At 47.5% G+C, this 21,441-nt stretch overlaps 1 protein-coding gene across 7 annotated transcripts in view; it reads left to right on the top strand.

The window, feature by feature from the left end:
- The first annotated feature begins 374 nt into the window (after positions 1-374).
- Positions 375-21,441, top strand: part of RREB1 (ras responsive element binding protein 1) — a 126,881-nt gene continuing 105,814 nt past the window's right edge. For 2 of the 7 annotated variants that reach the window (XM_075052124.1, XM_075052135.1), the window contains exon 1: positions 375-813. Coding sequence is in view for 4 of the 7 variants with exons in the window: in XM_075052135.1 (XP_074908236.1) it covers positions 420-813 (394 nt within the window). In the remaining 3 variants the exon portion in view is untranslated. Of the gene's footprint in view, positions 814-885; positions 1,604-5,363; positions 5,392-18,670; positions 18,690-21,441 lie in introns of those variants that run through there. The other 5 variants (XM_075052128.1, XM_075052125.1, XM_075052121.1 and 2 more) reach the window with 4 other exon arrangements.

Here is a 21,441-nt window from a genome sequence, read left to right as displayed (position 1 = left end):
TGAATTCCTAAAGCCGGCTGCGCGGCACCGCCGCCGCCGGCTCCGGATGCGCTCCAGCCCCGAGCGCACGCCGCGGCCGGGGAGAAGCCGCCGGCTGCCGGGGCGCACACCCCCGCCCGGTTGGGAGCGGGGCCGCCGACCGGCCAGGCCCGCCCGGGAGAACCCCGCGGCCGGCGGGAGGACGCGGGGCGCCGCGTGGCACCTGGCCCCCTCCCCCCTCCTCCTCCTCCTCCTCCTCCTCCTCCCTTCCTCCTCTCGGCTCGGGGCATCCCGCTGCTGCGCTGCCGGCGGCGGGGGCCGGTGCACGGCGGAGGAGGGAGAGAGGGAGGGAGAGAAGGAGGGAGGGAGGAGGGGGGGGGAAAGTTGTGCTCGCTCCTCTCCTTCGAGGCGCCCCTCCCCGCGACGAGGGCGAGCTAGAGATGCTATTTGCAACAGGCTGCTGCCGCCGCCGCGGTAGCGCGTCCCCGGGAGAGGAGCCGGAGCGACACGTGATGTGTCTCCTTATCAGGGTGCGCGGGGCAGCGCGGGGGCGGGCAGGGGGCGGGGGCGCCCGCGGAGCGCGGCGCGGCGGGGTCCCTAACCGTGCCCATCTCTCCCCTCCAGGGAGGCGCGGAGGACGGGAAGTTAGCGCGGAGTTGATGAACTTTGCACATCCACAGAAACGCCATTTTGATTCCTTTTTCCGGAACAAGTTTGCGGCTCCCTCCCGTGCGCGCTCTCCCCCCCCCCCCAGGCGCGCCCCCGCAACCCCCCCGGCGGCCCATCCTCCCGGCATGTCGCGGCGCAAGCAGCCCAGCCCCAGCAAAGTCCGGCGTAAGTACCGCGGGGCTGCGCGGCCGCCGCGCTCCCTCACAAAGGGCAGGAGCGTGCCTTAACTCCGGAGGGACCTCTTCTTTTTTTTTTTTTTCCTTCTTCTTTTCTTTTTCTTAAGGGGGGGGGAGAAGGAAGGAGGAGGAAAAATAAACTTCTGGGAGGGGGCAGGCGCGGGGGTGAGGACGTTGCAGCGTGTCGGCTGGTCGTGCTACTTTTTAAAAGAAATGAAATGCTTGTTAGGGGGCGAAAAAAAGTTTCCTTTAAAAAAAAAAAAGAGGAGGAAAAAAAGTTTGGCTGGCAGCGGTGGAGATGATGATGAGTTCGTGCAGCCTCCCTCTTCCCTTCCCCCGCTCCTCCCTCTCCTCTCCTCCCTCCGCGGCTCCTGTTTTTTTTTTTTTTTTTTTTTTTTTTTTTTCCCCTTCCCTGTTGCAGACTTTCTACCAACCAGCGGCACCAGCCGCGGCGTTTTGCCTTCAGGACCTGATGCTCATCCATATTAAACCGTCTGAGCTCAGGAATCCGGCCAGATCATCCCCCCCCTCCTGCTGCAAAGTTTATTTTTAACCAGCCACCGCCACAATTTGGATGGGGCTGCGAGGAAGCAACATCTTCTAGCCCGGCTCGCCCCCGCCTCCCGAGCCCGCAGCCGCTTGCCTTTTAACTTTTCCTTCGGGCTTATTTTCCTGCCGGCGGTGGCGGCGGGTCCCGCGGCGGCCCCTGCCCGCTTTTCCCGGACGGGAGGGCCGCGCCGGAGCTGGGAAGTTGGGATGAAGGCGCCCCTTCTCCGCAGGTAGAGCCGGCTTGCGCCGCGCATCTCTCCGCTGACTTTCCGCCCCCCCCTCCTTACTCTCCCCCCCCACGGCGAGGCCGGCCGTGCCTGCTTTTCCTCGGCACCCCGCTCCCTCTCCCCTCTCCCTCTCTTCTTTATTTTTTTTTTTTTTTCCTTTTTCCTCCTCTTTTCTCCACCCCACCCCCCCGGGAGGGACGTGCGTGTCCTTTCCCCTCCCGGCCTGCGCGGCGGCAGGGGGGAGCCAGGCGCGGGGGTGGCGGGGGGCCGCTGCCCCCCCCCCCCCCGTCCCGCTGTCTTTGTGCGGTGCCAGGGACACATCCCTGCGCGGCGGGGCCAGCGGCGGGCAGGGACACCCGGGCGGCGTCACCACTACAGGAAGGAGCCGGGCAGCATCCGAGGCGGGGGGGTGGTGGTGGTGGGGTGTCCGGCCCGGGGCCACCCTCGCCCCCTTGTCGCCGGGAGGGAGCTGGGGGCGGTGGAGACTCCCCCCCCCCGCCGCGGCGGCGATGTTTCGGGTGAAAACAAAGTTTGGGGCCGCACGGCTTGCCGCCCCCCCCCCCCCCCCGCCCCGCCGCCGTGCCCGGCGCGGATGGGAGCCAGGCGCGACCCGTCTCTCAGGCGACTGCCCTCCCCATCGCCGTTGCTACGGGCCGGGACCCCCGCGCCGCCTCCCCCCTGGCGGCTCCGCGGGGGCCGCGGTGAGGATGCGAGGCAGATCCTCCCGCCCAGCTCATAAGGCACGGGGCCGGGGCCGGGGGGGCTCTTCTGCTCCCCCCCCCCCCCCGCCACCCCCAATCCGGCGGCGGTGCAGGGGGGCGCGGGCCGGGCCGGGCGCGGCTGTTGTTGGGCAGAGCCGGGCCGGGCCGGGCCGGGCCGCGGGGAGCGCGGCGCGCCGAGATGCTGCAACTTTTTTTTTTTTTCAGCAGAGGAGGGAGGGCGGTGGATTGAACTTTGTCATGTCGCAGATAAGTTTCCTCTGGCTTCTTCTCCCTGCACTTCTCCCCCGCCTCCCCTCTGCACGCACGCTTGCTTTTTTCTGTTTTTTTTTTTTTTTTCTGCCCCCCCCCTTTTTTTTTCTTTTTTCTCCCCCCCCCCCGTTTCACCTCTCGGCTGCAATATCTTCGCCTGCTCGGCATCCTCGCAGGGTTACGCAGGAGGAGGAGAGCGCTTCTCCTAGCTCAGCGCATTTCCCTGCCCTGCCTGGCCTGCTCCACTCCACTGCGCACCCCGTGAAAGCCCGGGCGCCTCCGTGCCCCGCCACCTTCCCATGGCCGCCGCGCCAGGGTGTCCGGCCCGGAGCTGATGCTCTGGTCCTGCCCGCTGAGGAGCCAGCATCCTGCCCAGGAGCCACTGAGCTGATTTCTGGAGGGAAGGGGGGGACACGCACGCCAACCATCCAGTTTTAATCCCGACTCCCTCTTTCGCCTGTCTTCTGTTGTAGTTAAGATCAAGTGTGGTTACGTATTTGAGAAACAGCTCAACGTTCAGTTCAGTGTGATTTGAGGGCAGTGGTCTAGGAGAGACAACAAATGCAGTTCATGTTTCTTACCATTCCAACATCCAGCCCCGTGCCTTGGGAAAAAAATTTGCTTATTAACAACAGGAGCAGTTGCTAAATAACGCCGTCTTGTCACCCCTGCAGTGCACAGTAGACAGCTGTTATGATGGCTGAAGTTTTTTCGTTGAGGTCTGTAGTTTTGACACGAGCACAGAGTTTTGTTACCGCAGTTCCTGTTTTCCACGGGGTCAGCGTGCGTGAAAGGGATGCAGTGACTCAGGGTCAGGCCAGCCATATTTGTTTTAGGTTTTAATTTTCTCTTTGAAGACTTAAGGGTATATAGTCTTTTCTTGGTGTGCCTGCATAATGCCGATTAGCCTTAACGGGAGTTGGGTACATCCAGGGAAGAATAGGCCCTTTTGTTTGTTAGAAACCCAGAAACAGCATGAATCCATCATCCAATCAATCAGAGTACCAGGGCTCTCCCTCACCTGCCGGCAGGGACACATCCAGCCTCCTCTCTTGCTACAGGGCAGCTGTGCTCGGCCCGGTATGGCCTCTTTTGCTCCCTTACCTTCCTCCTCCTGGCAGCCGTATTTGGAACGGAATTTGTATTGTGTACTTGGAAAAACACCATCCTTTAAGTACAATCGAGTAAACTTTTCTTCTGCTTTAATTTTGCAGGCAGCTTCTAGTTGTCAAACTGTTGTTTGTCCATCAGTAGTGACTATTTATGCAGCCACCCTTACACATTTCTTTTAATAACTAATAACCTGAAAGAATATTGGTATTAAGATAGAACATAACAGGGTGTTTGCTGACTGTTTTTCTGGGTTTTTTTGTTTGTTCATTTGTTTGTTTTTTCAACCGGACTTGGGTGTTTGAAGCTTTATTTGCTTGCAGATTTCAGTGTAGTGAAACATCTTATTCTGACTCAGCTCCCCCAGGTTGTGTGCCCATTCTTAACTCTTTCCAATATTTGGTGACCCTCTGACCAAATGGCTTTTCTTTTTGATTCTGAGGGTCAGGAGATTCTTGAAGTTTCAAAACTGGGAAAGCTGAATGTCTTCATTATCTGTTAGTAATATTTATAATCCCTTTTGGTACCAAAGGCAAGTACAGTGTTTCCTAAGGCATACAAACATTGACTTCTGTAGTGCTTTTCTCAATCCTTAAGGATTTTATCACTTTGCCTACACTGAAGTCACACCACAATCATAACAGTAGCTTGACTTTAGCTGGCGAAAGTTTCTTCCTAAGCAGAAATAGTTTGGATTGCTCTCAGTTGGATTTCTCATTTAAATAAAAACTGTTGATGTACTTACTTAACATTGTGTAGATTAAAAACATATAGATAAATCCCTTTGGTTATATTCATTATCCCTTGTAAAAGTAGGTGGTGCTTAGAAGGTCATAGGATAAGTGTTGCTAAGCAGCTAAACAGAAGGATGCTAAAATTAACCTGAGTGTTTTTGTAAGGGATTCACTTTTTAAGTTACAATGATTTTTTTTATTGACTTAAAATACATTTTTTTGATAGTAAAACATCTGAAAAAAATACTTAGATGCATGAATAAAGGTTTGGAGGGGACTATGTTGAGTGTTCAAGTTATCTACATACAGGAGTAATTCCACCTTCCCCCAGTACGCCTGAATTTTACCAGCATTGGGCCCTTGATTTGTGCCCTTTGCAAATGTCCTTCCAGAGTTATCTGTTGCTCCAAGAACATCTGATGTATGTTGGATAGCAGCCTGTAGGGACAGTCTTGGGAAAAAAGAAACTGCAAAGGTTCTCCAGGAACAGGCAGAAAACAAGTAAATCCTGTTAGTCTGAAATCTATGCATGTGCAGAAAAAGCCCCTTTTAACTTTTTGATGAATGATGCCTAAGTTTGGAAATCTGTGTTTTAGGTGTACACTCTTAAAACATGTGAAATCATGTCGTCTTCTTTCAGCACAATAAAGGTTGTTTTAAAATGAGTGTGTTATTGGACCATGTTACTGGACCAGTTTGAGACGGCTGCCTTGATGATGTAGTAGCTTCTTTCTTGGGAGATAATTGTCTGTAGAGGAGGACGGTAGTGCTGCTTTTGGTTCTCCCGAAGGCAGTGAGAATGCCTGTTGCTCTGTGTCTTTTTCTTTTACCTCCTTTCCGGATTCAAGCAAGACGGTCAATCATGGGATTACAGCTTTAAAGTACGCTTTTTCAAGAGTATTCTGCAGCTTGGAAAAGGGCCAGGAGCTGCTTCGTGTTCTTTTGAGTGCAGCTTCATCGCGGATGGAGTGTTCAGGTACCCTACAGCTTTGCTGGGAAGTGTCTCGAGGATTAGATGTAAACTTGGAGGGTGAGGAGGAGTTGCCTTCTGAGACTGTGCAGCAGCTCGGTTCTTATTTTGGGGTGGGAGATCTGACTTGGCAAGTTGTTGTTCAGCAGTTAAAGCAGATTTTCTTTGGGGAGGTGTATGAGGAATCCTTTGTCTCTGTGTATTGGGGGGGTTTGTTTTGTTTTGTTTTGTTTTGAATATCCTACATAAACCAGCACCTATGGGAGCTGTGGCTCCCCCCACAGTCCCTCATTTAGAAGCATCTTTCTAGGCAGTGATTTCAAAGGCAGGACTCGAGTATCTTTGGAAATGCTACTCTCTGGTGATACACTGAAAAGTTAGCTATTTGTGTGGAGCCAGGAAAGGCTTGAAACGTGCAGAGCTTTGCCAGGCCAGGTTTGGTTATCAGCGTTTGATTACAAATGAAAATAGGTGAGGTTGGCTGAGGTGGGAAGTGCTGGCTCTGTTCTGGGGTACTTTGAACAGGAATTTCAGGAGCATTGACTCTTTGTTCTTCTTTGGTGCAAGAAATCTGATGATGGCTTATCTTTGATGTCTGCCAGTCATGATGTTTTTCCCACCAGAAGGTGTTCCCTCTGCCCCACCCTGCCCCTCTGTTTTGAATAGCAACATTTGAGGGCCAGGGACTTAGAACTGAGTGTGGGCTTCCCAGGCAGCAGTACCCGAGCATTTCACCCCCCTTCCCTCAGCATTTTACTCAGAGCAGGGTGACAAAACTTACTTCAAGCTCGTGCTAATGCTATATTATGAAATGTTGAAAGTACGAATAATTGCCAGCTGGGGCATGTGCTGTGGACTCCCGTTGGATGGCTTGTTCGTGTTGTGCTGGAAAAGGGTCAGAACAAGGAAAAGGGCCTGGACAAAAGGGAGAAGAGTCAGTGGGATACTTGGCTCGTGGCTGTGCCGTTGTTAAACCTGTTAGAGCAGCCTCCTGCAGTCAGAAAGGAATTGTCCTGATGTAACTGAGCAGTGCCTGGACCTGTGCTTCCTTTAGAAACAACACAGGCCTTCTGGTGTATCCTGCTTTTTTTTTTTTTTTTTTTTTAATAGAGGTATTTCAGCTTTCAGGTTGGCCAGCCTAGCAATCAATAAAGGTGGTTGCCTTTGAATAGGTGCTTCACACAAAAGAAGTAGTTGATGGGTGGAGACTGTTTATTCAGAGTGATTCAGCTAAGTAAGGCTAAGAGAATCTGAATACCTCTTTAAAGATGTAGAGAAAGGCAGCTGTTTTAACAACAGGATTCACCTGCAGAGTTGCAGCCATCCGCAGAGGTGCTACAGCAAGGGAAAAGAAAAGCTGTCAAAATCCCCCACGGGCGTTGTTAGGCTCCTGAACTAAAATAGGTATTCCAAGGACCATTAGAGAGGGAGGCCTTTCAGGCCTTGATTACCTCTCCCCTCTCCTTTACCAGTCTTCCCATAGAAGCATGTGGAATGCAACTTTCAAATTTCACTGTTTTGCTGCACCTAACCTTCCTGAGCAAAAATGGCTTGTATTTAATCTTATTTAATTATTTACTTATTTAAACTCGGGATTCCGAGAGATCCTTTTCCTTTTGAAGAAGACATCCCCTCACCCTGGTGCCTGAAGTTTCTTTGAAGATCCATTTCCACAAGGGATGTTATTTGTGTAGAGCTCTCAAAAAGTGTGGGAGAGCTGCTTGCACACAGTGACCAAGTGACTTCCCATTATAATTTCTGTCAGCTTTGAAAAATTGAATTTTGACTTTTAAGTCACTCTGGGTAAAAAGTATGTTAAGCATCTTAAAAATTTTCTATGCTGATGTGCCTGAGTGACTTGCTAATTTGATTCTAAAACATAAATATATTTTTTGGTTAATAGTGGAAGTGAAGTGCAAGCCTCTGATATATGTAAGAATTCTCCACTTGTCATCTCCTGGTGGATATTTTAACAGGTGTTAGCAAGTTCTTTCTTGAAACAGCATAAACATACTCGTAGGTGTTTTAGGAATGGGTGGCCTGCATCATACGTCCTTTGAAAACAGAGGATGATCAGCCGTTGACAAACCTTTTTTTAGTTAATTTAGGTATGTGCTTCCTCTCTGAAGATGAGAGAAGCAAAATGTTCACATTGAAGTGTAGCTGGCCTTTGCTTTTATTGTGTGATAAGCTGGCTTTAACTAGAGCCCTTGTTAGTCCTGTTTCGTACGGCAGGTGATGTCCGTGTTCAGGTGTATCAGTACCTGGGAGTGCTTTGCTCAGAGCGCTTGCATCACAGCAATAAATTCCATTCCCGTGTTCAGGCCACACTCCTTCACACTGCTAACGTTACAGCTTGGACAAGGGAGAACGGCTTTGGGTTTTGCGCCGATAAGCAGCGGTATTTCCTTTAGGGAGCAACATCACTTAATTTGGACTACTCATAGCTTTGGGTAGGGGAAAGAGCCTAGTTTAAGTTCTGCTTTTTGTTACGCAAAATGCATTTTCTTCATTAAATTAAGTTCATTATGTCTTATTGCTCTTAGTGCTTTGAGAACATGAGAAGCAGCCAGGACATGAATACCTGTGTGCTGTTCTTCATTCGTGTGTGCATTTTTTTTCTGATGTTGATGCAGTTGCCTGTGCATCGAGGACAACAGGTGGCTGTGGCATCTTGTGCGTGTGCTTGCCTGCTTCATCCCCTACTTCTCCCCAAAAACATTAAGGTATCCTGAATTGGTGTTCACCTGGATAACTTGCCGCGCAACTCACATATTTTGCTGTCTATACATCCTGATGCTTTCGGATGGAAGAAAGGAGGGCTGCAGGAGGCGTGCTTTTTGGTGAGATGCTGGAGGTCCAGGAAGTGGAAGTGCATGCCATAGAAGGTGGTTGTGGAAGAGATGTAGTTGGGTTACTAAGGGCTTCCATTTGTGAGGTTTGACTGTATTTTCCAGGGGAAGAAGTATGAGTGCAATGACAAGTGTTTCTCTGCAGAGATGTAACTTAGGCCTTGTATTTAGTTGACTTGAAGGGTGTATTTCTTTTGGTCTGTTTTTCTAACAGCTGCAGGTATCATTTGTTCATCCTGCTTATCAGATGGTCCAGCCAGGTGTCGCTTAGTATATCTTACTACATTTCCAAGTAAGGTTCAAAACTGTGGTCCTTGGCAGCTTCTGAAACAAGTTTTGGAGCAACTTCCAGCCTTTACGGCAGATAGGTGGCTTTTCTGCTTGGTAAGATCTCCTGGCAGTCTTTGAACTGTCAGGAGCATGACTGTCCATGTAGCAAAAGGGTAAAGGGAGATGTATCATAGTGCCCCTGTCTCCCTGGTGTAAACTGGGTTTATTGTTGGAAGCTGTGCTTTTCTTTAAATAATGAAGAATTTATTTTCATATCAGTGCTACCTACACTTTGTTGGAGAAGTCTTCTCTATCCTCTGTCTCCATTCCTCCTTTTTGGGAAATGGCAGAGTCTTTTTGCTGAGTGTGAAGTGGCCACCATGTTCAACCTAACCAGAGGGTGAATTTCTACAGGTGGGTGAAATGATCGGTACCTCAGAGAGGATGCCAGTTACCTTGGGAGGAAGCCATGCAGATGATAAACTCTGGAGGAAGGAACTGGTGGATTCTGTAAACGCTGCAGCCCTGCTAACTGCAGTTCAAGCAGTTCCCAATCTCTACTTGCAAAGCTTTTGGAACTTGTAAGCTCTTTAAAACTAGTGACTGAGGATTTTCCATGGTTCTCTTTTCCCTCGAGAAAGAAAAAAAGATAGAAATAAATGGTAAGGTTACTCATTTTAAATGCTCAAAAGTCAGCAAATGGAAGTTACGGTGTTCACAGAACAGTTAAGTGGGTCAAGCTGAACACAGATTGTGCCCCGTTATGGTTGCTGTTAGGTGTTTAATAAATCAATAGATGTGTAAACAGTATGTAGAAGTGGAAAACATGGCTTCATTCGGATCGACAGCAAAATTCTTTCAGGCTTCACTGGACTTAAGATTTTATGTATATAGTGCTGAAAGCTTTTGAGCATTCATAACATGAAAGACGCCAGGAAACTTTAAAAAACTGGAACACTGATAGTGTCTTTGTATTTTTCTGGTGCCTGAAATTCCTACAGGTGTAGTTACAAAGTCAGTGCCTCTGTTTTAGGACTTTGTTTGATAAACAGCAAACTGAATTTGCAATATAATAGCCTGTTTTGACTAAAGGCTCTTCCATCCTGGTTTTGGGCATCACTGAAACAGTGTGGCCATTGCTGCATCCCTTTTCTAAATCCTAGAGGCTGTGCTTTGACTTTCTTGAGTATACTTGCTCTGGTGAGTGGGAGGAGGACTTGTCCTTCCCAGGCCTGCCCTTCCCTGCAGGAAAAGGGGAATGTAGAGAATTCTCCCTGAGGATGGATCTGGGACAGAGATGTCCCCTGCATGTTTGGGGCCAGAGTTTTTATTTACACCATTGCGTAACTCTTAATCTCCATAGGAAAAGATGTGGGTTAGCAGATTTGCAATGCCGCAGACTTGCATGTGGCCATGGGCTGCCTGATAGCTGATGTGTGCTAGTATTGCATAGTAGATGTAGTGATGCCTGCCTGGGGTCGTCCTGGAGTATTGGGTGACCCAGTGCAGAAGGATCTGCTGTTGCCTGACTTTCGACCTCATGCATTGGCAGCCTCTCTTGTGCCTGCGCTGCCTGAATCGTCTGACTTGCAATAAATGTTTCCGTTTGTGTGCTCACTGTCTTTTCAAAATGATTGCTAAAAAGTATTTGGGCCAAAAATAATTTACACTGGACAAGAAGATGCCAGAAGCATGTGCAAATTGCACTCTGTAGTTACTGTCCCAGCTAGTGACTCAAACGGAGCTGCACAACCCAGTAGCACAGATGTGGATTAGGAAAGTCCAGACTGCCGATTTAAGAATTTCCACTCTTTCTGGTAATGGATGTTTATAAGAGCTCCCTAGTCCAAAGACCCAAGCAATGAGCTGCTGGTGGTGGTCTTTGTTTAATTCCTAGTACACAGATGCCAAATGTTATGCTTTGATTTCCTACACTGTAAACTCTTCGGGGCAGGGATCAGCATTCAATTACCAAGTTTTGAAAAGCCACCTAACACATTGTGGAACTGACCTGCTCTGCATTACCTCAGTATAAATGTTTAATTATAACTATCTTCTTACCCCACAGTGGAGCCTTTCCAGATATCAAGGTTGAGGCATGCTGGGAACCAGCACTGCTGCTGCCGAGGTGTCTACGTATAAACAGAGAGCTTTGGTTGCAAGGCAGAATTTGGGCAGCTCTCGTAAATGCCTAGTTTGCACACAAGGGACAAAGATTTTTTTTTTTTTTTTTCTTTTCCCTAGGCAGCATAGGTGCAAGTATATAGATGTGTTCAGGGGTCTGTGTCTGGTTGTTTGGTTTTGAAGCAAATACACTCCTAGCTTTAAAGCATGTTTTAAAGCATCACAGTCAGACCATGTCCTTCTCTCTCCCTTTTGCTTTAGGTCTGTATGTAAAAATGACAAATGTCAAGGTTCTGAAATTGAGAAATTAGAAGAAGAAGCTGGGAATAGAAAGATGTCACCCCCTCAGTATGTCACCTTCCCAAGACTGAAACGAAGTGCAGTTGCTGGCTCTTGCCATTCACAAAGTAATCTAATTCTCTTGCCTTGAGTGACTTGCGTTGTAGCTTTAAACTGAATTCTTAAATCATCCCAACAGTGATGTATGTATCATTTGTTATGTTTATACAACATGAAAATACATGGAGTAATGGAAACATCTAGAAATTAGACCTCCAGAGAAGACTCCCATTTTAATCAGGTTACTTACTTGGATTAAACCAACCCAAATTTAAAACATGTGGGCTCATGTGCTAAACTAGTTGCATTTTCAGCACTCCAGGGGTCTGTCTGGGAGTTTATCGGTGCGTTGTTGTAGTCTGTTCCAGCCAGCTTTGTAGGAGCAGTTTGGTGTTACTAAGGTTGGAATAAACTGATGTCAGAATTTTGTCCACCGTGCATAGCAAGTGGAGGTCAAACACTTGTACAGCCAGTGATACTATGACTTGTTAAGAATGTACGCAGCAGGTCACTTTTCAAAACATCTTTTGAAAAGCAGCCTGTGAGAGCAGTGCCATGTAGAAGAGACATGCATCTTCCTCTGGCATCAGCAAATGGATGCATCCTATCACATTGGACTGCTGAGCATGTTTAGTCATGTTACTGTAATAAGCTCTGGGAACAGGAATGGGTTCTGCCCTGTTGCGCTTCGGGAAGATTTGAATGAATTTGACTGGTTTGTTCCAGGGAAACTCGTGTTTGTATCTGCTGCTTTTGTGCTCAGTACAGAGAAGGAAGGAGTCGATTTTGTTTCTTGGCTGAAGGAGGGGTTTCTTTGCAGTTTAGGAGTGCTAACATCACTCTACTTAAATTCTTATTCCTTAGAAGAGGTAAAATTAAAAAAATCTTGACTTCCAGAATCGTCAGTGTTTCTGGTGCTGATAGTGTACGGATCTGCTTGGTTTTGAGACTCCCCTTTGCCCAGATAAACCGAGTATTAGGGACCCTTCTCTTGCTTCCAGTTGTACCCTTCAGGCATCCCTATTTCTCCTGCCCCGGTGAATCATCCTACAACATACGCAGATGTAAATTTTAAATGTGCTGTGGCGGGGGTTATTGTCTTTATCCTTTTCTTTTTGTCTTAACACAGCTTAGCCTGATGGCTCTCAAGGTATTTTTTAAATTTGGTGGCGTGTGTATGTCGGAGGCATAGACTTGCCTATGATCACGCCAAGCACTGATCCTGCAGACACTTTAAACACAAATATAATTCTACTTAAGTAGGTTGTTCCATTTAAGTCAAAATACTGGCATGGGCAAAGTTAGGGGAAGTGTTTCAGGACTGGGGCCTGCGTTTAACTTTCAGAAAAAGTATTCCTGACACAAGCCAGAATCTTTAACCCGTGTGAGCTGCAGCTCCAAAGTCGTCTCACTGACTTCGGTTTCTGACCTACTTGAGGAGGTATTGCTCAGCCCGAGGAAGTGTCGCAGGTCTTGTGGCCTGAGAGGAGTTGGCTTTGAAGACAGACAGCAAGAAACGTGGCCGCGGACCCAAACTCCTTCGATACACGGTGTCTGCAAGAGTTAAACGAAAACGCTCCAGCAGCTCATGTGCTCTCTCTGTGTGCATACTTTCCTAATCTTGACACGGGGTCTGAGCTGCAGGCTCCGAGGGCGTACGTGAAGCTGGCTCGGCTGTCACCTTTTCACTCCCCGGATCTGGCGGCGGCTCAGCACGGGGACGCTCCCCACCGCTGGGATTACCGGCTGCAGATAGCCAGCTGCCTAAAACCTGCCCCCGTGGGGCTGGCCGGGCCGAAAGTTGCCCTGGCACGCCTCGCCTGCCCTCGCACTGCTTCCTGCCCTTGCGGGGAGCAGTAGAGGGAAGAAAAAGTGCTGCGGTGGCCCCTTTCCTGCGCCTGGAAGATGTCTTGCACCCGCCTCGCGCTCTCGAGTTGGTCTGGGTGAGCTTTCTGCTGCTCTGCTATCTTCATTTGGCTGGAGAACAGCTGCCTCCGAGGATGGGTCTGCTCGAAAACAGGGGAACAGCTGTACGAAGTGGGGCCCCCACGGGCCGTCTCTGATGCTGGCGGGCTGTCCCTGCCTGTGGGGAGAGGGAGGACGGAGCACGTGCTTTTCTCCTCTAGGTGACAAAGTCCTAAGGGCAACTTGGGCCTTGGCTGTCCGGGAAGAAAAACTGCAGTTCCTTCAACCCACAGCACCCTGTCAAAAATTGCTGAGCGTTTCTGAGCAGAGGCTGGAAATGAAAGCTGCCTTTTTTTTTTTTTTTTTTTTTTTTTTTTTTGCTTAGGTTTCCTTGGAAAGGCTGCCAGTGGCCACCTCACCCCACCCTGCAGACACGTGGGCGGGAGTGGGGGTAGCCGGCAGGAGGGAACATCACCAAAAAGGCAGAGCGACTTGGCTCTTGGCCACGCACAGGAGCAGGAACAGCTGCCTAGATGGCCCCCGGAGCCTCACTGATGTCAGCATAACCAGAGCTCCTTAAAACGCGGCACCGTGTGTGGGGGGCGAGGGGGAGCAGGGCTGGGAGCAGGTTTTGGGGGGTAAGCAGTACGTAAAACAACCTCTGGGATTATTCCCCTACCCCTTCAAAACAGACCTCTGCTTTCTGTAGGAATGGGAAGGTTTTGGATGGGTGAGTGTTAAGAGAAATTCGTCAAAGTAGAACAAGTTACCGAAAGCAAGGAGCAGAAAGAATACGTGTTGTAATATTTGTGTCTGTCTGCGGTGTGTCTGTTTGCTTGATTTTTTTTTTTCCTTTTAAGAGAAGTGTGGCTAGGAACAGTTCGGCGCTGTTGGATAAATCTGTCAGTGCCGTTCCCTTCTCTCTCCCCTGTGTTGTCTCTGAGAACCTGTCACACTGTGACAGATCATACTGTCAAACATCATACTGTGTTTGAAAAGTATCTGGCTTGCCTTGGGATGCGGTATGAAATACGGCAGGATGTGGCATCCTGCAGGGGGCATGTCATGTGTGCTCGCTTGGCCTCCTGCACTTGCTTGAGCAGAGGAAGGGAATGCACATCAGAAGAACACAGTTGTTCGCAGCTCCCTTCCACTCCCTTGTGTTGTTCCAGAGAGATGGCACTTTGCATTACCCCTGAGGTTTACCGAAGCTGTTTTTCCTCATATGTTGATACCAGGGGTCCCTGGTGGTGAGAGCCTCTGCGTGGTTACGGGCGGTGGGGTTATCTGTCTGACCTCTGTGACATGGGATGCACACTGCAAAATTACTCCTGTGACAGGTACTGAACTGAATGAAGGCAAGTTCCTCTCGGGCCCGATGTCACTTCTTCCAATGTAATAGCTAATTCAGTAGTTTCTAAAAGTCACAAGAGAATCTGACGTGTAGCTGGAAGTGCTGAGGGAAGAGGATACCAGCTTTTCCAGAACTGTGCAGCTCAATCACAGAACGAGGTTGGACTGGACATGAAACTGGATTCCAGGGTGACGTGGTGATTGCAGCCTCCGCCGGCTTTGCTTCTTCCCACAGCTGGGGAGTTGATTTTCCCAGTAGGCCTGTGCCAGCATAGTCCTGCTGCTAGTCTTGTGGTGTTACCCCAACACAGAAGTTGTGCTTGAATTGCTTGCAAGTGGTATGCAGTGCACAAATCTAGGCGACAGGGGTAAGCCAGCCTATCCGCGCTTGTTGCAAAGCTGAATTTGCAAAATGCTGTCTCCATCAAGGCCAGTGTAATAATAAGTTGCAGAGATTTCGGCTTGAAAAACAAACAGCGTAACATCGGCGTTTGGGGAGGAGGGTGTTGCGCTCTTTTATAAGGCTCTTGCTTTTGTTCACTCAGGTTAACTTTACGAGTCAGATCAACATTTCCTATATTATTCCAGAATTCTTGTAGTAATTAGCAAAAATGGCTCAGGGTCACAGCAATTGTATGGGACCGAGTAAGTATCTATTCACGTTCTTTTCAACTGGGACCATGGCATGAAAAATTTATTTACTGAAGGTCACAGAAGGAGACAGTAACAGAGGCAGGAAAGAACCCAAATACTCTAAATCCAGCCCTGTGTCTTCACCATTAGATCATGCTTCCTGCCTAGGCAGATGAACCCACATAAAAACCTTGGTTCATAAACAGGTGACATTCAAGTACTACCAGCATTGTAAAATACGGCTAGGGCTAATATATTTGCTCTGACTTTCATCTTGAGTGCCTGGTGGAACACCTGTAAGTATTTACATTTTAACATGAGCTTTTGTGCTTGTGAAAGCAGACAGTTTGACAGCAATGACCTCTCGCACAAAAGCCTGAATAAGTGATGAACTTCCAACAAATCCATGACCTGAACTCTGTTGGATGCATATTGAAGGCGACAAGTTAATACGGCCTGTGGCAGTACCAACAAGAGGCCTGGCTCTGTGCTGGACTCTTCTGCTGGCGGTGGTCCGCAAACGTGCCTCTAACCACCATCCCTGCCCAAAGGCCTGGAAGTAAGCGTGCCTGTACTCGCTGCCTAGGTGAGGGCCTGGGGAAAATGTTTGCTGCAGAAATGACTTCAGTGTTTTCCAGAGGTTTCTCATCCTGCTGCTCTGCTCTGACCCTGGGTCAGTGTGGCAGAGAAGGCAGAAGCCTGGATGTGTTTCTTCCCTCCCAAGCAGCGCACTGCAGAGTTTGCTGTGATTCAATTGAATTGAGTGGTAGTTAAAACTTCAATTATGGGCAGCTCTGGAGTTCGACACGTCTCTGCCGCAAGTGTGGTAACCTCTGGCCGTCAGACAGGGAAGACAGCCGTGGTACAGTAACCTCTGAAATCACCCTGACCTGAATCACGCTGAAGCTGCGGCTCCGGCAGTGTTTCCTCAGGACTGCCCTGTCCTGGAATGAGCAGTTCCTGGTACCTGCTTCTCCAGTGAAACTTGGGTTCAGAGCGGGGAATGCCTCTTAAAGCTGACAGAAATGCATCTGAATCTGTGGCGGAAGGTTTTTTAGTCCTGTGGAGTAAGTCATGCTCCATTTTTTTGCCTGCAAAACTGAAAACTAGAGGGAGTCCTACTTGTGTCTAATACCAAGTCAGACCAAAAGCCCATCTAGTCCAGGATGCTGATCGATGTGGATTTATCAAAACGGAGTATGGCAAAAGGGCACCTATTAATGATGCTTTCCTAGGATAGTCTACCAGCAATGTGCAGCTTCTGGAATCTCTTGAGCCAAAGGGTTTTTATATAGGTTTAGTAATTTTGTTCAAGAATCCTTTTTTCTGAGCTTGTCCAGCGGCTTTTTGAACTCATACTGACACGTGGCATGTTATGGTGGTGTGGCAGTTTAGCTACATGCTCTGTTGGAGAGGAGGTGAAAAAACAACTTTCTAAGACTGCCATTTGATGCTTCCACTTGATACCATTTAGGACTTGTACTGTGGGAAATAGCGAGTAATCATTCACTACCAACCTTCTCCATGCCTTTCAGGATTTTGTGGACCTCTGCTGTATCACCTTTGTGGCCTTCCTCCCAGGTTGGAGTCACGATCTGAATATCGGTTATTATGCAAAAGTTGTTCATGCTTTTGATTACGTTGTTCACCAACACTTGTTAAAGCTTCAGTTTGCCTTGTTAACATCTTTCACGGGCACATGCCAAAAGTACTTTTATTTGCCTACATATTTATTGCTGTAAGACATATACTTGGACAGGCTTAAAGATTTCCAGGTGCTGCCAGGATTCTCCTCTTCAGCAGCTTTTTTAGGAAACTTTCTCAGTGTTGGCAGGTTACAGGCAGAAGATGCTGATTGGTCAGGGCTCACTTACTTCCATCCTGATTCCTTGAGAACTGCTTGTTTCAATGGTGCTTTGCTTGCTGCTTTGCTTCCCAAATACACTACTGGTTTCTAAGGGCAGTGTCCCTGTATCCCTCCACTTCATATTCCCCCCCCCACACAGATGGCAGCCTGAAGCATGCCCTGCGTATCTAAAACCTTAGTGAATGCAACTTACCCAGTGACAAGGGGCATTTGTCCTTGTCAGCTCTGGGGGTATTTCTTTGAGCTCCACTCAAACCAAGTGATACTGCCCACAAAAAAGTTTGCCTGCTTTCCAATGCTAGCCTACTTATTTGGGATGGTGACTAGGATTCACCCATCTGTTTAGTCTTGGCGGGTATCAGAGGAATTGTTTTGAGCTCTCTGAAGTAAAATGTTTATTGGTATAACTCTACTGTGTTCCCATTCCTTTTTTTTGGTAGTCTGCCCACCCACTTGTCCACCTGTAGGACTGCTCCATGTTGGTGGACTTGGAGATTTTAATTTTTGCAGCCGAAAGAATTTTGCTTCAGTACTAACCACAGCGCTAGTATTTACTTACGTTAGATCGCACCCAGGGTGCTTTACAAATCAGTGCCTACAATGCTACTGAAATGCAGCCACTTCTGAAGTGGAGAGTGAGAAGGGAGAGGTTTAGATCAGGTCACGCTAACCTCTTTCTTTCTCTGTGTTAAGTGCTGTGCATTCTTCAGTACTGACATAGCCTAAAAAGGAACCTTGGTCTTTAAAGCCCTACCTCAACCTGCCTACCAAATGATGCATGCTACTTGATTTGTGTTTAGCTGATGAAAAACTTTCTGCCAGCTTGCCAGAACTGGGAACTTACTTGCAAGGGTGACGGTAGCGATTTCCAACCTTTTGGTAAAGAAAGCCTTTCACAGTGAGAACGCAGCTTTATCTAGGTTACTTATTCCCTTTATTAAGCCTCTCAGGATTGATGAAATATAGTGGTCTTAGGAGAAACAAGCCCTGTTCATCGCGTAGTACTGATTTATAATGATAATCTTTCAATGTTGCTGCGTATAAAACCGTTCTAATAAGCTGTTCAGCACTTAGCGCTGGGCTCTGTGAATTATATAGTGTTTGGAAGTAGCAAGCATATCTGTTTGGAGAAAGGAGGCAGGGGCTGTCCTTTTAAACTATCAAGTTGTGGTTGTAATTGATTGTTGAATTCAGAGCTTGTCTTGTATTGCTCTGCTGCTGCTCTATGCATTTAGTATCTTAAATTTAAATTTAGCATCCTGAAGGCTGTGTGAGGACCAAGGAATGGAGCTGTAGCGTGGCATATGCTTTGCAGGTGTCTCTCTGCTCTTGGGTGTTAGATCTGGAAAACCTAAAAGCTAAAATAAAGTCATTGTGTATGTGTAAGCAGGAGGGCATGTTTATGTTGCTTTAATTGGAAGTGTTTTCTTAACTGCCTTTTTTCTTAGGGTACATATCCTAAATATTAAAGGTCTTAAATATCTTAAAGGTACACCCTAAAGTGCTAGGCCAAGAAGCTGATAAGGACTTTCTGTATTTGTACCTCTGTGTTCTGAAAGGTTAGTTTCGGCTGGATCAGTTCTCTAATCTGACTTGCTATGCAGCTGATTTAGTTGTGCTGGCACAAGGAGGCAGTGGAGAAGACATAGCAGAGGAGGACAGGACTTGTGATTGCAATGCAGATAGAACAGATTTTAAAAGTTCATGCAACTATCATTAAAAAGACCACTGCTCAAACCATCAAAACCATCATGTCTTTGTAGCGGAGCAGGGGCTAGGAGGAAAAGTGGAAGAACCAAGTGGGATGCCTGTTTGCTAATTTATCTTTGCAGGGGCCTCGAATCAACCTTGGATGAAACAGGAGGCATTGCTTGCTAGGATGGATCCTGGAATCCATGCAGTGGTGTTGCTGGGTTGATGAATTCCTGCACACAGAGCCTAAGCCAAGCTCTGCTCCATGGGTGAGGGGTCATTAGCAATGTCTGTTGTATCTGTCCTTGGTTATAGGAACTGCATCTGCTGTGTTGTTGGGCTTAGGATCTTTGCCAGCTTGGAGTTGCGATGTTGAAAAACCAGCACAACCGTTTGGTTTTTTTTTTTTTGAAGATGCTTCATTTTTAACTTGTATATTCTCATCTGCATTCTGGCTTCCAGCTTCGCTGAAGGTAAGCGTGAGCCTCCACTCCGTGGCTACTATCAGTTCGTGGGTATCTCAGTACCGTGATGCCAGTAACTCTTAAGAGTGGCAGGCTTATGTTTATACAGTCACTTTCCCCTGCCCCCCCCCCCCCCCCCCCTTTTTGCTTTTCCCACTTGCCCCTGTCTTTCAGGTACATTTCGGTGTTTGCCTTCAAAGGTTGTATTTAACACCGCATGTATTTTAACTCTTTTTCCCCCCACCACTTCAAGGCAAGTATTCTTCCAGGTATGTGACTACAAACAATGGAAAGGGAAAAATCTCAATGGAGATCTGTGTGCGATGTTTGTTATCTCTTTGAAGCTGCCTTTTTCTTAAGAGTCTTTTGATATTTAGGTATTTCCTCCCAGCTTTCCCCTTTCTGGTGTGTCTTTGCCTGGGTAACTAAAAAAACATAATGATGTTGAATTGGTGACTTCAGAATGGTTTCCTTGGCAACTTAAATGTGTCTTTGACATCATAGGATGAAGAAGCAGCAAAAACAGCTTAAGGAGGGGGGTTTGTTTTTGTTTTTCATAATTTGTTTACCCCCTCACCTCTAGTAGTTCATTCCTGTAGTTGTACTGTAATTCACCTCCTCTTCAGAGGTGCTGATACCACGAACCCCAGAGGGTTCGTGGGGTTTCTCTGTAAGCCTTGTCTCTAAAATGATCTGGGTCCTTGCCAGTCCTCTTTCATTTTTTCTGTCTTTCAACAGTCACACCTCACCAACTTTTGTTTTGGTCACTAAAGAGGCAGCAAACCGTAGGCTTTCCCTGGCATGGGAATGAGCAGCCGAAGGAAGGGGAAGAGCTTCTGGAGAGGTGTTGAACTGCAGTGCAAGCAGCACAAAGCTACATGCTGTTTGCGTCAAGAGGCTTGAGAGTTTCAGCTGTGAGATAGTCTCGTCTTCCCATCTCACCACATCTTGCCACACATCACACATTCTCTGTTTGCTCTCTTGATGCAAATCTCTTTATTGCATTAGCCGTGCAAAAATTCTGTTGCTTCTGTAAATCCTTTAGCTGTTCTGTTCTTTCTCCTCCCAAATTAATTTCCATCTTAGGAGAGTATCTTTCTTAATTATGCTTGATAGTCTGTGAGGAGATCATGTTTCGTCATGTAAGATTGTGGTCCAGGTTTTGTTCTGGCTGAACTGGTAGAAATCTGGTGCAACTTTGCCAGTGTCGGTGCAGCGTCTTTTGTGGAAGAAGTCGGTTTGAGTAGCCAGGAGCAGGGTATCAATCATTGTGCAGAGATACCAGCTTAAAGAAAACAATAGTGAAGACTGATGTAGGTTTTATTGGAACACCCAGACTTCTGTTATAAGATGTGGAACTAAACATACGCTAAAGGCGAAATAAGTACAGTAACTACAACAGCACATTTCCAAGAAAATTGTCTTGTTGCAAAGGAACATGGACTGTGAATGGGCTTTATGGCATCTGCACACTTAATACAGCCTCTATTGGTAGTTATCATCAGTTACAATAGTCCATTTGTTTTTAGATTTCTGAAGTTATTTTTTATAACTGTTTGGGGGAGTAGCGTGTAAAACAGGGCAGCATGTAGAAATCTAAAACTCCAGCCAAAAGACACCTCCTTTTTGTGTCTACGTGTTGCAGCTGTCTATCTCTTGGCAGCAGGCAGCCTGTGTAGAATGTGAGGTTTTAGCAGTGAAGCGTGGAAGAGTGAATTAAGGAGTTCTGAACTTAAAACATTCTTCTTTTCTAGGGAATTTTAGTCCTCACGATTGCTTAGTTATTTGGAGACTATTTGTAGGGTTGTTTTGTTTCTTTCGGTAGCTCCTTATATTCACAATATGAGAAACTGAGACAGGTCGCTAACTCTTGAATTTTGTCAGTTATTCTACAGTTTAGTAATCAAATGGAGTCAGTTGCATGGATACCCAGCTGGGAGGAAATACAAAAAAGAGCATGTGTGTTATTTTTTTATGGGGAGGAGAGGAGGAAAGGGGAGATTTCAGTTTTTCACTGTGAAATAGACTTCTGTATAAGCCACATAAATGTTCTGCTTAGGGATGTCAGCACAGTACCTGTTGTTTCTGCATAAACTATGGATAGCATCATAACACCTAGGGCATAGTTACACCTTTTAATCTCCCCTTGTTACACCTGGAAGGGCAGAGGATTTTGCGAAATCAGCCAGGGTAGCAGCTTTCCTCCAACAACTTGACACTATGAGTATTTGCATTTCCGAGTAAGCAGATGCACGCTTTTGTGCCAGGCAAGCAAACTGACAAGGTAAAGGTGTAATAACACATTGTGAAGCTTCCTATTAAAACCTATTTTTTTAAAAAACACGTTGTGCATTCAGTTACGCAGGTGTTGTCAGAATATAGAGTGGAAACGGCATCCTCGGCCTTCCAAGGAAGGGGATTCGGGTGATGACCTCCATCTCCCTTGCAGAGTAAACCCTTGCCTTTTGCCCAGGCTTTTCGTTATTCCAGCCTGGTCTGGGATGCGGTTTTCCTTTCAGCTGAGATGCTTGTTCTGCTGTAGTTGTTGCATCCGCAC

This window comes from Buteo buteo, chromosome 20, assembly GCF_964188355.1.
Source record: "Buteo buteo chromosome 20, bButBut1.hap1.1, whole genome shotgun sequence".
NCBI classification, from domain to species: Eukaryota; Metazoa; Chordata; class Aves; order Accipitriformes; family Accipitridae; genus Buteo; species Buteo buteo.
Note: the sequence above shows the minus strand (reverse complement) of the source record. Positions and strands in the feature narration are given on the sequence as shown.